We start from the raw sequence: 16,242 nt of genomic DNA on the forward strand, positions 1-16,242 counted from the left end.
TATCGAGGATCGTCTCTAAATATGATAAGCCGAGGCACGACATTTAAAACCCATGTATGCATGTTTCAACGATCAGAGTGGCGGAGCAAGCTTGGCCCAACGGGTGTGGATGTCTGCTCGATGATAATTTGACGATCCCCTCTCAACATTACGACTTTTTCTTTCCAGCACCCCCTTTCGGCCCCCACCCCAGTATCACCCACAAAGTTGATAGGCCGTTTAGAGAGAACTCGGTTTCGCTTTCCATCCCTTATTCTTTGTTGCTCAGCCCTACGCCCTGTACTCCCTTTCCCACTATTCTCGTCTCCGCGGGCATCGGACGATCCGTCTAATTCCGCCGTGTAAAGCCTGATGATGGTGCCTACCTTCGGACAGCGTCGGAGAGCGAGACCCTCAACCAATGGAACTAAGTCTCAAAGCCTCTTTTTGTTCAAGCACATAGCGAGCGAGACACAGCAGTTTAGCAACTCCCTCGTACGTCCTGGCCTAAAGCGTAGTTCTGGAGTTTGATGTGGCGATGTTCCCTGAAGCACGGACGTAAAACCAAACATGAGGGTAACAGCGTCAAAGTGTGTTTTTCTCCGTATCCTCTAAAACAGAACTTTACCAAGCCCACTGCCACCTTCTACCGCTAAAAGTCGAGTTCTCGGCGTCAAGTGGATGAACGAACGAGCTTCCAACTTCTAAAGCCCCATGGCAACGAACCTCAAATCCCTTGAGGCTTTACTTTGGGCACCGAAGTCATGTGTCATACTTCAAAACCGCAAAGAATCACCAACTAAACCGTCATGCCCAAGAAGAGATCTAATGACCAATTTGACTTCACAGAAGCTAGGACAAAACGTTGCACAAACAATATAAATTGCGACCATTCTATCTTGTAAACACCTCTAAACCCACGATGAAAATGACCGCAAACAGGGGGAATCAATCTGAGCTTTGGGGTATCAGTGTGACAAACGGACGACGCAACCCATCCTGTGCCCCCGATTCAACCTTTAGCCGCATTCCGGTGATACGCCAATAATGATGTAGTAGTAGTAGTAGTTTGATAATGTCCCCCGACAGTCTAGACGATTAAACAAGTAAAAGACGGCGCTGCGCGCTCTAGAGTCTTTACAAAAGGAAATACGGCCCTGTCTCAGGCGGGGCCAGACCATGTCCACACTCGACGATCTGCTGAAGCTTACTAAGCTTCAACCATCAACTGCTCACCCTCCTCCAACAACTCCGTCACCTTCCTCAAGTTGCCAATGAGACTCTTTCCGAGACCGACCAGGAGCAGCTTCTCGGCGTTGGCCGGCAGGCCGAGGTATGTAGGCGGCTCGCGCTCAGGCAACTTGTGAATCCATGCCATGAAGTCCGGCAGAGACGTGCCTGATGGAACCTCAAGACTGGTTTCCTGGCCCTCTGCGCTTTCGACAAGCTTGTGTCCGACGTCGTAGGCGGACGGTGTCAGGAATGAGTGGACAAGCTGGTTCAACTGCTTGAAGTCGCCCTCATTGTCAATCTTGCCACCGTAGGTTTCGGTCACGAGGTACCGGATCATCTCCCAGGGAATGCTCTGAGGGGCAATGTTTGTGCGGTTGCCAGCAGCGTTCTCGATCCAGGTGTCAATGATAAATGCGGAGCATTCGTACTGAGGCATGTTAGCATTATCCTAGAAAATTCAGTGTCCAACAAAACTTACGTCACTGTCATTGAACTCCCAGAAACCCTTCCAACCCAAATTAGGTGCGTAACGAAGACGCTCCTGAACAACTGCGTGCAAGAAGGCGAGCAGCAGGTAGAGCCTGGTGCGTTCGACGGGGGCCTTGGCAGACCTGGTTGATAGAGAGGACATGGAGTCCTTCATGTTGGCACGGACACCAGCAGGTTGCTCGTACATGAGAACTCTCGACGCGCGAAGCAGATTGACGGGAATCTTGGGACTCGACTCCATGGAAAGGAAGAGACGGAATTCGGAGTGAGGGTTGAGTGATTCCATGCGCTTCTCGAGACTCTGCAGCCAAGTAGGTGCAAGATGGACGTTCTTGACCAAGACCCAGTTGCCCAGCTGTGCGGCATTGTTGACGGCCTTGTCGGCGGTTGCCAGACCTTCGTTGGAACCCATGGCAATGTTGGTGCACTTGACTCGCATCCTCTCAACGAGGTTGTCGACCTTGTAACTGGCGTCGAAACCAGGGCTGGAGACCAAAGAAATAGGTCGGGTTGCAGGTACCTGGGTGACAGTTTCCTTGAGATCTTCGACAATATCGAAGATATCGGCACCAAAGACAAGGGCGGCAAAGCGCTCTGCAGCAGGCACGAACCTGTCGAGGCGGAAGAGCTTGACAAGAAGCAGAGACTGCAAGGCCTGATCGAAAGGCTCGACATTGTCGTCCCAGATCTTGGGTACGAAGTTCTCGGCCAGTTCCTCAGAGAAGAACTTCTCCCACTGCTCGTTTGTGATGTGCTCTAGCTTATCCTTGAGCACAGTCATGCGGCCAGCTCGGGCACAAGCTTCCTCTCTCGCCTCCTTGTCGGTTGAGAGATCCTTACCCTCCACGCGATCATCAAGGATGACGTCAATTAAGGTCTTGTCCATCTTGTAAGGCGACGCCTGGGCAAGCAGCATGGCCAGCGTGATTCGGTCCTTCTGAAGCAGGCCGAGCGCAGTCCGCTTGAACGTGGTGACGAAAAGATCCTTGACGATGATGTCTCGCCGAATGTTGTGGTTGGTCTCGTTGGCGAGGTTCTTGTTACCATGAAGAACGGAGTGGAAAATGTCGAGGAAGTACTGGAGCGAGAACTGGTAAAAGTGGTTGAGGTAGTGCAGCTGCTCCAGCACGGCGAATACAGTACTGCAGGACCTGGCAATGATGCCGTACTGCTGAGTGATTTCCTCAACCTCGGCCATGACACCCTCGGTATTGCTCATCTTGTCGGAAATCTCTGCTGCTTCTGTCTTCAGAGTCTCCAAGGTCTCAATGACGTTGTCGTCGTCGAGAATGTTGCCGCGAGACTCGTTGAGGGCTTGCAGAAGACGCTTCTCCAACTGCCTGAGATGAATCTTGAACTCACCCTGCAGCTTGATGAGGTTAGATCGGCGCTCATCGACATCAGGTCTCTCCGACTTGAGCACATCGTTAAGTGACTGGGTCTGGAGAGAGCTCTGCGTGACGGTAAAGTTGACGAAGGTGGTACGAGAGCAAATGTCGGGAGGGAAGGTGGCGGAGGGGTCGCGAGTCGATAGGTAGATCTTGAACGAAGGCGAGAAATCAATCTGCTGCTTGCCAAGCTGGATAAGAACACGTCCGCCAGTCTTTTGGTACTCCTTGTTCAAGACCTGGTTGAGGATGGGATCCAGGTATTCAGCATCTTGAATGAGAATTGGGTTGCCGAAACGCAGCGAACTCTCCAGTTGCTTGGTGAAGGAATCATCCAGGAAACTGGTGACAGTGAGGCGGCGGTCCTTGCTCTCCTTCTGCAGGAACTCGGTGACTCGGCCAGAAGGATCGATGATGAGAGGGTAACGGTTGAACCGCTTGAGAATGATGGCATTCTCCGTGCACAGATCGTCCACAGGCAAGCTGTTCTCCTGCCAGGTCAAGCGCTCATCAGCGGTCGATAGGTACTCAGTGACCGGATTATGCGGCTTGAACTGAACGCCTGAGAGTTGAAGCTGGTGAAGCCAGTCATCCATCATTGACTTGCGGAAAGTCTGGTCGTAGAGACCGCTGTAAGCCAAGAAGGCGGCGGCAACAAGGACATCGCCAACGAGGGTGCTGATTTGAGTCTCGAAAGACTTGCTTCCCTCCTCCCAACGAACTCTCTCCGAAGACAGACTGTCGAGCAACTTGACACTTCTGTCGACCTTGAACTGAACCTTGGACATCTCTGACTTGATGGCCTGTGTCTCGCTAATGAGCGCGGCGTACTCCGTCTTGTACTGGGCGATGCTAGACTCGAGGGTGTTGATGGTGTTCTCAACAGCCTTGGCCTCTGCCTTGGTTTGCAGAGCCTGCTCCTCAAGCTGATCGACCTCTTCTCTGAGAGGGCCGACACGGTCCAAAATGTCGGAGTACGAAACCTGTGCTTCAACCCACTGCACGAGGGGACCGCAGGCCTTGGAGGCACGGTTGACTTTGTCGAAAGTGAACTCGGGGTTGGACAAGAAATCCTTGCGCATCTTGAGACGAAGAGGCTTCGTCATGTTCTTCTCGTTGTCAAAGTTGACGATGCTGGCAATGAAATCGTCGCGACGGATAACACCCTGAATCATCTTCCAGTCGTTGACCTTGTGACCAAGCAGGGCACAGACAGACTCCAGTGCGAGTCTGACACCCTGAGGAGGGTTACCCATGGATCGAACTTCGGTAAGGTGCTGACGCTTGATGTTGCTAACACTAGCTCTTGCCTCCTCGACAGCGGGTTCGGCTCTTGCGAGATCGTCCAAGACAACCTTCTTGCGCGTTGCAACCTCGGCCTCTTGCTTCTCCAAAGCGACCTGAATCTCCAAGGAAGTGTTCTTCCTCTGCTCGGCCTCTCTCTGGTCGGCAACCATGCGCTGCAGCTTCTCGTTCGCCTCAGCATCCTTCTTCTCGAGTTGAGTCTTCTTCTCGGCAAGGCTGACCCTGAGGTCGCGAACCTTGTCGACAGTGTCTCTGAGCTTCTCGAGACCGACGTTGAGATGGCGCTGCTGCTCTTCCAAGTCCTCACGCTTCTCATTGTACAGCTTGACGTACTGGGCGACGAAGTCCAGGAAATGTCTGGGCGTGAGGAAAGTAACCTTGCCTTGCTGCTTGAGTAGCTTGGCGTTGAAGCGTTGGAGGGAGTAATGGATGTAGACCATGGAGTTGACAATGGTCTCGCGGTGCGTAGGAGGCAGCTGAAGGGCGCGGTAGGCCACCGGAATGGTGTCCGGTGCCTGGAAGTTGGGACGGTCCAGATCCATGGAGGTGGTGAGCTCATGGCCGACCTGGAAGAGGGCCTGGTCTGACCAGTCACCGAACCAGTTGAGCACACAACGGTTGAACAAGGCAGGACTGGTTGCGGCCTTGGAGCCGAGGCCACCCTCTGGCGGGTTCATGGTGAACACAACGTGCAAATTCTTGACAATCTGTTGAGTGAACCACTTGTAGAGTTCTTCGGGCGAGTCAAGGTGCAGGTTCTGTCGCTGAGCGCCCTCCTTGCAAGCTGTCATGAGGGCAGCGAACTCGTCGCCCTCAAAGAGACCAGGAACCTCGGCGTTGGCAAGCAAGGTGTTCATTCTCTCAAGGAAACCGGAGTCAAGAACGTTGGCTTCGTCCATGATGAAGCAAATCTTTTCGCCCTTGCAACCGCAACGTCGGAGAACATCACGGAGATCGTCGTCGAAGTCCTCACCAGAGTACTTGCCATGCACCTTGATCTGGAAGACCTTCAGACCATTCATCCAAGCCACGAAACGAGAAAGAGTAGTCTTTCCACTTCCACTGACACCGATGAGGATAAGATGACCCTGGGGCTGTCTGAAGACACGATCGATGCGGAGGACGTGCTCCAAGACGTCGTTGAACAGGATAAGCGGCACGTCAACCTCTTCTTCGCAGAAAGTCTTGAGTCTGGCCTTGACAAAGTCACGAAGTTGCTCTCGGTCAACAGGGACGTAGTTCTTCGAGAGCCAGTTGGAGAAGAGGATGGGCCCACCAAGAGCCTTCTGGTCGTCAACGGTAGGGAACAGATCAAGAGCGATACGTCGCACAGCGTCGTCGGTCCACTGGCGCTCGTCCTCGGCAACGAGACGATCCTGGAACAGGCGAAGAGCCTCGTGTGCCCAGATGCGGACGAGACCTTCGATGGACAGTGTCTCCAAAGGCCGAATTGCCTCGTAAATACCTCTGACCCATCTTGTCAACTCACGAGGACTGTACACGTAGTGAGGTTGGATCTTTGGTGTAAAGCGTTTCTGAGATTCCAGGTAGAATTTGACCATGGCTTGCGTGAGTGGCTCAGAGTAGCCGCGAAGCGCCGGGATGATCTTGAGGACGGCAGAATTGAAAGTGCCGTAGATTTGAAGCAGTGAAAGCTCTCCGGGATAGTCGACCATGATAAGAGGGGCGTGGCGGAGGAATCTGGCGCCAAGGGGAGTACGACCGGCGTCGGTGGGAGGGTTACAGGCACCGACGAACTGGATGCGGTCAAGCGTGACCCAGGACTTGTCCGATGTCCTCCAAAAGCCGTTGTGCTCAACGAGCTGGCGGAGGAAGGAGATGGCCCTCTGAGTTCCGTACTTGTCGGGAGCGGGCAAGTTGATTTCATCGCAGAAGATGACGAGCCATCTGCCAATTTGAGTGGGCGAGAGCATAACTCCGTTCAAGGTCTTCTTGTACTCGCAGTATTGCTCGAAGGTCTTGATCAAGAGATCGGGGGTGGTGGCGCTGGAGAAGTTGAGGCCGACAACCTCCATGTTGGGAAGCTTGCGAAGAGCGCTGAACAGCGTCATAGTCTTACCCGAACCGGGAGGACCGCAAAGCAGTAACGGCTTGTGCTCAGCCAGCCAAGAGTAGAGGACATCCTCGTGACGAACTGTGTCGAGCGTGGGAATGACGACGTCAGTCTGGGTGATGGAGTGGGTGTTGACCTCAATAGTCGGCACTTGGTTCTGCCAAGGGGACCATTCCGCTTGAGGCAGGGTGACGTCGAAGTCAATGAGCGAGCTGGAGCCATCCAGAGGAGGGTTGCCGAAGTTGGCGAGACCACCGACAACATCTCCAAATGACTTCCTGTCGTTAAGAGGGCAGTCACCAGTCAGAGCCCAGACGAGGGCAAGAAGAAGCTTCTTGGCGATGAAGGCCTCGACCTGCTCGGGGTCCAAGGGGAAGTCGGAGTGTTGCGCGTTGTACTCAATCATGTCACGAACAGCCTTGTTCAACAGAGAGAACAGCGTGTTCAGAACACGAGCAACAGTGAAGTCCATAATGTGGTTGAAACTCTCGGCTTCCTTGAGCGCCTGGACGAGGAAGTCCTCCCCGCCGAGGTAAGCCTTGAGTAGATCGGCAACCTGTTCTTGGACAGCCAGAGCCTTTGCGGGGCTTTGCCCGGCGCCGACACTGTCTTCGTCGAGGTCCTCGAAAGGCTTGGAGCGCAATGTCTCGAGGTAATGGTCGAGCATCATGACGGGCGACACGGTATCCTCGCTGAACCAAACCATACCGCAACGAGAGACAGTGGCAAGAGTGGCGTACTTGAGAGTCTCGACCTCGAACATGATGCGGACGTTGGCAGGCAGGTTGAGACGTTCACCATTGGGAAGCGTTAGAAGCTTGTTGTCGTCCAGAACACTGTTCAAGTTCTCAACCCACTCGGGGTCGACGTCACCGTCAAAGACAATCCAGTGACGCTTGGAGTCCTCGCCTCTGAGGTTGTCGACGATCTTTCGGAGGATACTGGTGAAGAGACCGTCTGTCCACTCGCGCGTGGTAGAGTCGAGGTTACCGTACAGAGCCTCCTTGGACATGACCTTGGAATCAATGACATGCTGCACGCCCTCAACACCCTCGACCTTCTGGAGCGCGTCGAGCAGAAGAGTCCAGGCAGCAGATTTACCCGTACCAGAGTTGCCCACCATCATTACACCGTGGTGGATCTTCTGGATCTGGTAGAGTTGAAGGACCTTGGTCATCCAGGTATCGTTGACAACCAGCTGTCTCTCGGCAGCGAGAGTTCGGATGGCCTCCTCCAGTTTCTCCAAGTTGGCGGGAACATACTTGACGCCAGGGAAACAAGTCTCCTCAACCTCGGTGAGGATCTCGACATCACTCTTGATCAACTTTGGAGCAATGGTTTCCCGAATACTCTGTACGATGATCTCTGGTTCAACAACCTCTTCAGCGCCGATGCTGCCGTCACTAGCTGCCAGTCGCGCACGCTTCAAGCCACCAGAGCTAACGAGAACACTCTTCAAGGCACGGAGACCGAAATCGTAATGAGCCTGCTTCGACAGTCTAGCAGAGCACTGGTCGAAGAAAGGCACAGTCTGCTTGGACAGCTGCTTAGCCTGGTTGAAACCCTGAGAGTACAGCATGACTTCGGAAATGAGTTCTTTGTCGGGCTTGGACATGGCGACGCTGCGGAAGAGCTTCTTCAAGTTGTCGGGGAGGTTGGAACGACCGGCGTAGCCAGGGTTCATGGTGATGAAGATACCAGTGTTGGCGTTGACGTGGAGCTGACGTCCGACCAGCTCGATCTGAGCCTTGTCGTCTTCGGCGCCCTGCTTCAGACCAAGCTGAATGTTCTGGATCTGCTGCGAAACAGCGGACAAGATTCTCTCCTCAAGACGGTTAAACTCGTCGAAACAACCCCAGGCACCGACTTGGCAAATACCGAGGAAAATACGACCCATGGCCTGGAAATCAAAGGTGTCGTCACAGCAGAAGACCAACGTGAAGCGACCCAGTTGGAGACCAAGGGCCTTGACTGATTCCGTTTTACCGGTACCGGCAGGTCCGTAGGGAGATCCACCGAGACGTTGGCAGAGAGCTTGGGTGAGGGTGAGGAAGCAGCGGTCGGTGAGGGGCGTTCTGACCAGGCGATCGGGAACTCCAAGATACTCGAAACCGTAACTGAGCTTGGCGTTGGCCATCTTGATCTGCAGACGCTGCTGGAAGTCACCATCAGGGGAGTAGTGGTAACGCATCTGGAGCAGCCAGAAGTAGTGAGTCGGCGCCGTTGCGTTGAGGTTGATGAGCTTCTCAATAGCGTCACGCTGGTGAACGCACTCAGTGATAAGCTGCTCACACTTCTTGCGCTGGATGACTTCAAGATCGCCGAGGACGGTGTCGGCCAGCAGACGAAGCACTTGTACTTCACGTTCATAGAGTGACTGCAGCGTCTTGCCGCCGTCTGCGAGTGATTTCTCCACAACGGTGGTCCAGACGGCTTGGGTGGCCAAAACAACGATTTGACTGGGGAAAGCCTCCATGAATTCGTTCATCGCAGACATCTCGATCTTCTCAGATTCGAAAATAGGAGTGTAGTGCTCGACAGCTTCCGCCAGGAGCTCTGCGAGAGTGTTCTTCATACCGCTTTCCAGGAGAGCCAGCCAGTCGTTGATCTTGGGCGTTTTGGCCAGAGAGATTTCCTTCTTGAGCCGCACCGCCTCGCCCTCCTTGGACGTGAAGCCCGAGATGATAGTCTCGTCGTCCATGATCAGTCCCGAGAGACCAGCGAACATCTTCTTGAAATGCTTAGCAATACGGAGAGTGTCATTGCTGTTACCAATCATTTCCAAGAGGTCCTCGTCACCAACGAAGTAGAATCTAGGGAAGGAGACACGCTCCTTCTCGAGATACTCACCAAGAGCCTTCTGGATCTTGTTGAGCAATTCTGCGAGTCTCTCGAGAGATTTCTGGACGTTGGGAATTTGAAGAACGTCGAGGACGTAAGGCTGCTTGTAGACCTTCTTCATGACGGCAGAGAACTCGCTGTTGATGTTCTGGAATCTGGAAGACTCCACAGGCAACAGATGCTTGATATCGGCGTTACCAGTGAAGACTCCCTCCAGGTACACCCACTGTCTTTGAACGTCAATCCAAACATCAAAGAGGACGTGTACTCTGTTAAGCTTGTCTTCCCAAGAGCTTGCCTCCTCCTCAAATTCCTTGTAGTAAGGAGAGTGCTTCATAGCCTGGAGAGAGTTCAAGTTCTCACTGCACTTTGCGAACAGATCATCCCAGCCACGGATGAGGCGGCACTTGTTCTGATAGTTGACAAGCTCCAGTCCATAGTTGGACCATGTCTCGCGAACTTGCTTCAGGAACTCCTCCAAGGCCATCTCACCCTGAGCCTGGGTAATGATGTCCCTGACAATAACCTCTGTGGCGACCAGGTTGAGATCCCAGACATCACCGAGGGTCATGGAAACGGGCGAGTATCGCTTGCCAGGCTTGATTTGCTTGTAAATCTTCGTCCAGTGGCGGTCCCGGATAGCTTCAGACTTGAGATCTGAAAGCAGAGAGTTGACCTTGAGGAGGCCGCGAAGGATGGTCTGAACGTGTTCGAAGGCAGCGTACTGACGCATGCGACTGGGCATCTCCTTGGTGCTCTTGATGAGGTCGTCGATCTTGGAGCGAATCTTTCTGGGCTGGACAGCCGTCCATAAGATCTCTCTCGTCTCGTTCAGACTGGCCCAAATGGTGGACAGGTTAGACCAGACGGACTGGAAATCCTGGACCTCCTCCAGGATGGTACCCAAAGAGGTATCGGCGCTGGCAGGGATGTCGAGAGCCTCCTTGGCCTTAGCAACCATCTCGAAGTCGGTCTGCAACTTGGAGATCTTGCTCTCGAAAGTGGTGAGAGTGGCAGACGCAATGTCAGGCTGGATGGTTCCAGAGACCGGCTTTTCGTCATTCCACTGCACGGCGATCTCGGCAATCCTGTCGTTCACAATCTTGTCCTCCGCAATGATCTTGGATCTGAGGGCATCGGTCTGGTCCTGAACAATCTTGGACTTCTTGTCCAAGATTTCGGTCAAGGATTCCCAAGAACTATCAATCTGCTCGATGTGGAGCCAGTCATTGGAGAACTGGTAACGCTGTCGCACAAGTGTTGACTGTCCTTGCCTGAACATGTCAATCTCGGGTGCCCAGAGCTTAACATTGCGCCTGCAAGCCTGCACGACAGTGATGAATTGGACGGCTGTAGCCGTGGATGAGGCATCAAGACCCTGGCCCTCGAGGTCGCGGCGGGCCTTCTCGATATCAGCGTGGACCTCGCGCATGCGATTGCCGAGCCTACTGGCGAACTTCATCAAGATCTCGTGCTGCCACTGATCGTACTTGGCGTTGACCTTGGTTTGCACCTGGTCGTAGTCAATCGTCGTGTGGCCAAACTGCCTGCTGACCTCTTGGGTGTCGAAAGTCTGGCGGGTCTTGCGAATTTCCTGAAGGAGTTGCAGCCATCGAGCGAGCTGGTCGCCAAGGGCCTCGTACACCTGCTCAGATTGAAGATCCCATAGGGACTGGAACTGAAGCCACTTGTCGACATATGTGCTGATTTCTTGAATCTTCTTCTCCACAGAAACGTAGACGCGGCTGAGCAAATCGGTGCACTCGCCAGGCAGGTCGTCGAAACGAGGCTCGTCCAGTGTTGTAGTGGTAAGGGTCATCTGGTAACGCGTAGCCTTAACCTTCTTCAGGTTGCAAACAATTCCTAGCCATTCGTGCAACTGTACGAACCAGCTCGAGCGGGCATACTCCAGCGGAGGATCCAAGTAGATAACCTGGTTCCGCATGGACAACTCATGGACCAGGCGCTTGATCGTTGGACCTTGGGGAGTTGGCGCCTCGCCATTGTCCATGACTTGCTTCCGGCGGCCGTCGTCAAGGTACTCGTCCTCGAAGGCTTGGATCCAGGTAAGAATGGCATCTTGAAGACGAGCCAGGAGCACATCCTTGAGCTTCTGGTTCATGTTCTCAACCCAGTAGGGGAGGTTGACGTATTGCTCCAGGTTCAGCTGGTCAACAGCTGTCTGGATGGTCTCCAGGCGCGAGGTAAAGGCGTCCGCTTCGTAGGGGCAGGTGTTGAGTTCAAGAAGGGCCTTCTCTACAGTGGCGTGGATCGAGGCCAGAGAGGCGGTCTTGGCCTGAAGCAAAGACACGGCCGCAGCAAACTCGCGGATGAACAGGCTGTGCTTGCTCTCTGATGGTTTCGACAAACCGAACTCGGAGACAGACGGCAAATTGGCATTATTCTTGGTAGAGAAAAAAATCTCATGCGAGTTGACGAAGGACTCCCATCTGAGGGGAACACCCCTGGCCACAAGGGCGTAGACGTCGTTCCTGTATCCAAAGACGAGGACCGCTTCCTCGCCCATCTCAGAGATCTGGCGCATTGTTTGCGAGAAGGTACGAACACTCTCCATAAGGCTGACGGCGAAGGGGTATACGCGCTTGGCATCTTTGGACACATTGTTGATGGAGTGAGGCACAGCATAGTTCTGCCACATTAGGTTACGGGTCTCCTTGAACAGAGTGATGACCTGGGGGTCGAAGTTAACAAGGAGCTCATAGTTGCCACCGTTTGCTCTCATGCGGCGAATGTCGAAGAGGAAGCCGGAGATGGAGATTTGCCGGCGCTGGACGTCGTCAAGCCATGCCTTGTAAATGGTCTGAGTGTCGAGCTTCTTGCGGAACAAGTTGCTCTCGCTCTGAAGCTTCTGACCTTCGGCGTGGATGGCCCATTCAACACCAAGAACGTCTTCGACCTTCTTCATGTAGTTGTCCAGCTGGTGCTCGATCTGTCGAGCCCAAATGATAGCTCCAGAAACAGGTGGCAGATCACGCAGTTGAGCCATGGCGTGTGCTTCGGAGTGGCCATACTGCTGCTTGAAGCGCTCGTGAAGGCCATGAATGGCTTGCTTGACGTGCTCCATGAGCTGGTTCTGGTACTCAGCAATGGCACCACGAATCTTGGGTCGCACGAAAAGAGCGTTGAATTTGGAGAAGACGCGGAACATTTCGTTGGCGTTTTTCGCAGTCGCCAGACGGTCTCGGAGACGCGCAATGATGGAGTTCTCGACGCGAGAAGTCCGTTCATTGTACATGTTCTCGGCCTTGGCCCATCTCTCCGTACCCTCGGCGGAGACGTCCAGAAGGTCGACGTTCTTCAACGCTTCCCACGCCTGTTTCACTTCCTCGACGGCATCCACGTCGCCCATCTCCTCCACGACAACGACGCCATTAGTGCCGGTCGTTTCGGTCAGGCCGCTCACGGTGGCCTTGGGGCCGAGCACATTGACAATGGTGCGCTGCAGTTGCTCATGGTTGTCACGGAAAGTGCTGACGTACTTCAGACGTCCTTGAAGCTCGCCATGCTTGGGGTTGACCTTAATGGGGATGAACTTCTCGTTTCTGCGACGCGTAACTTCACGGGCGACGTTGGTAAACTCTTTGATGCTCTCATCCCAGGTAGTAAAGATGTCGTCGCAAGACTTCATGATACCCTTGAACTCGGAGTAATCAAGGTTGACGAGCTCGGTCCCCGGTAGCAATCGATGGAGAACCTCGTCCAAATCGCCAGAGATGGCCTCCACCAAAGGCAGTGCCCTACGAATGGGGTAAGGGCAGATTCTCAGCTTCCTGTTCAGGTGGCCAAAGATTTGCACGATAGCGTCCTTCACCTTGGACATGGATGTGGCAGAAAGCAGCTCATCAAGCGGGAAGTCTCTCATGAGCTGGTTGTACTTCTGGACCTTTTCCATAGCTTCCTTCAGACCCGTGTCGGCCGTGAAACTGACAGTCGCCTGGAAACGCTTCGCGTGCTTGAGAATCTCCAACGTCAGAAGAACTCCCTCGCTGCGGAGCTGTCCTTCGATTCCCTCCAGGGCGGACTCCATCGACAACCAAAAGTTGACCTCTTGGCTAGCAGTGAACTTGAAATCCTTGGCGCTGTCGGCGGGATCCCTGGTCATTCTCGTAATGACCTGGATCGACTTGATCCAGCTGTTCACGTTGTTCTGGAGACTGTTGAGAAAGGTACTGTCGGAGAGGACGGCGCCCGGGATGAGATCGAGGGTTGGCTTAGAGTGTCGAGATTCGGCCTCCTCCAGCGCGTTCTGCACCATCGTGTGGAACATGAGGGAGACCTCGGGGATCTCGACATTCTGCTGCAGATGCAACAAGCTCAGCTCCAGATCGTTCCACCTCTTCTTCGTGACGGGAATTCCAGTCTTGGAGTCGACGTCGGCCCTTCCCCTGGCGCCATTGGTGATTTGGCTCCGGGTGTTGGCATCGAAATACGGCGCCAGCGCATTGTGAACGTAAGAGTGAAGAATCTCGAAAGGCGAGGTCGAAGGACCCTGCTCGCCGGCGGTGGCGTTCAGAGTAGCAGGGCCTGGGAGATTAGTGAGGAGAATCTGGGAGGTAAGAGGGAGCACGGGATCGATGGGGCCAGGCCGTTGCTTGAGCAGGACGAGGACAGACGCGGTTGTCGGGGACGAGGAGATCTCGGTGGTCAGAGAGTACGTGTAGGACGGAGGCTCTGCATGAACTCGGTTAGCAACATTGGCCACGGTGGATAAGCTCGTGGCAGCGGGCGACGAACTTGAGTCCTCTCCATTCTGTATCGCAGAGGCCGGCAGGATATCCTTCTGAATGTACAAGGTGTTGGGGGTATCGGTTGCGAAGCGGGCGCAGCGCTGGAGGGTGTCAGAGTAGCGATGCTTGTGAAGCAAGCTGCCGGGACTCTCGAGGTCCTCCTGGTTTGCGCCGAGAGCTATCTGGCATGCGAGAGCTATGTGGTCGACGACGCGGACGGGATCGATCGAGGGGTCGGACGTGGGCGAGGCGACGCCGTTCGCGCCAGGGATCGAGGGAGAAGCCACCTCCATGGCGGCAGACGTGTATTCGGACGGAAGAAGACGGTATTTACAGAGACGAGGTCGGCATCATCGTAGGTGTGACGGTCGGGCGAGAGGTCGTGGTGGACAGCTAGGTCTGTCGAGTCAGAGGCAACCTCAGGGGCGAGAGCGTTGCCGGCCGCAGTATTAAACGCGGTGTAGATGGAAGGAAAGAAGAGAAACGAAGACAAGATGCTAAAGGAGCGTGCTTGTTGTTATGAATCCTCGTGGATTCTCGGGGTATCGTCTAGTCGAGAGAGCTTCGCGATGTTCTTTTGGTGGTGGTGGGTGGTTGTTGGTAAGTTGGGTCAATTATTCGCGGCTCGGTCGATGCTGCGCCAAAAGTTGTCTCCGGGAAGGTCCACGTCTTCCCGCCTGCAGCAGTGTTGACTTTCTACTCTAAACCGTCGCAGTAAACCTCTGGAGCCCCGGAAAGTCGACCTGTCCCCCGGCCCACTTTCACGTTGCCTTTAGTTTATTACAGAACCCTTCGGTCCAAAAAGTCAGGGGCATGGAAGGCACGCAAAGCTGCACCTCAGTGATTCATGTACCTCATGGGTGTTTTGCAGCGACTCAAGCGCGGGAGACTGCGAAAACGGTACCTTCTCTTTTTTCCTTCCCAATGGACGCGACCAGGACGGATCCTTGTCGCGACAGCATGTGTCAGGAGGCGTTGGCCACTAAAGGCGTGTGGTGTCCCACTGAGGATTGCGGGGCTTATTTGATTGGCTGCCTTGCATCCGTTTTTTTTGTGAATGCTTGTGGAGGAAGCTCAGACACGCTGTCCTTGGCCCCTCACATGGCGCGGCCAGGCATAAATAATTCTGCATCAAGCCCGGTCTCTAGTGCAAGCCTATATGCACGCCTTAGGTAGTCTCTGTGGTTTCGTTGCTGACTGTGCCAAAATGTGCCAACGCAGAGCAGAGGGCCCTTGACGACCTAGGTAATAATCGACAACAACATCCCTCTCATCTCAACAATGCCCACGGCGCATTCGCTCCTCGTGCTTCTCGGTCCTCATCGTAGCGTTACGATCAGACGCAAAGATCGGTGGGAAATGCACCGTCTGCGGTCGCAACGCGATGTCCAATCTGCCACCAACGCCCACTCCCGCTATCCTTGAGCCCCAAAATTACTATTAATCGTCTTCCTATTAGCAGCGGCCCCTGGTAAGGTAAGGTAGCTTAAGCTGCAGCATCCCGCCAGCCCGCGCGCCCTCGCCCCACTAATCGACTTAGACTGGCCCAGACACCTGCTAGGTAGGGATGCGATACGTACACCATATTCTTAGCAGTATGTTATATTTTTAGGTAAAATATGTTGTATTTTTAACGAATATATAACGTAGGGGTCTTTTTATTACATAGATCTAAGCTAAAATAGGCTATTAGAGACCTTCTTCTATTATATAAGCTAGTACCTCCTTAAAATACTTTAAATTTAACTTAGATTATTAGATTGCAGGGGTTAAAATAGCGCTTCTTAGCCGCTAGGAGGCAGCCTAGATAAATAGATAATCTACTTAATAAGAGCAATAAACTCTACAAAAACTATATATAGAGTTTTTACCTATACCTAAAGATATATAGTTAATATATATTTAAGTTAATTTATTAATTAATAGTCTAATTTATATTAATTAATATACTAATAAGCTATTTATAGTACTAAAGAATAGCTTATAAGTATATAATAATACCTCTAAATAGTAAAAAAATCCCTCTAAAAAGTATAAAAAATTAAGTCCTTTAAATTAACTAAGTTTAAGCTTTTTATTACTCCTATTAGTTATAGTATACTATAAATTTTAAGAAGTTCTCTAAAAATACTACTTAAACTTATAAGTTTATTTTCTAGAAGTTTATAGTACTTCTAAAACTCCC

General features: G+C 53.1%; 1 protein-coding gene across 1 annotated transcript; it reads right to left on the minus strand.

The window, feature by feature from the left end:
• Positions 1-1,189: 1,189 nt before the first annotated feature.
• On the minus strand, positions 1,190-14,350 carry CGCS363_v004627 (Dynein heavy chain; the record flags this gene model as incomplete). Its single annotated transcript, XM_036636476.1, has 5 exons — positions 1,190-1,194; positions 1,216-1,639; positions 1,691-9,535; positions 9,578-14,001; positions 14,065-14,350. The coding sequence occupies 5 exons, from the start codon at positions 14,348-14,350 to the stop codon at positions 1,190-1,192; spliced, it is 12,984 nt and encodes a 4,327-aa protein (XP_036497807.1).
• Positions 14,351-16,242: the final 1,892 nt, after the last annotated feature.

The sequence above is a fragment of the Colletotrichum siamense genome (genome assembly GCF_013390195.1).
Source record: "Colletotrichum siamense strain Cg363 chromosome Unknown KSG_Cg363_contig03, whole genome shotgun sequence".
NCBI lineage: Eukaryota > Fungi > Ascomycota > Sordariomycetes > Glomerellales > Glomerellaceae > Colletotrichum > Colletotrichum siamense.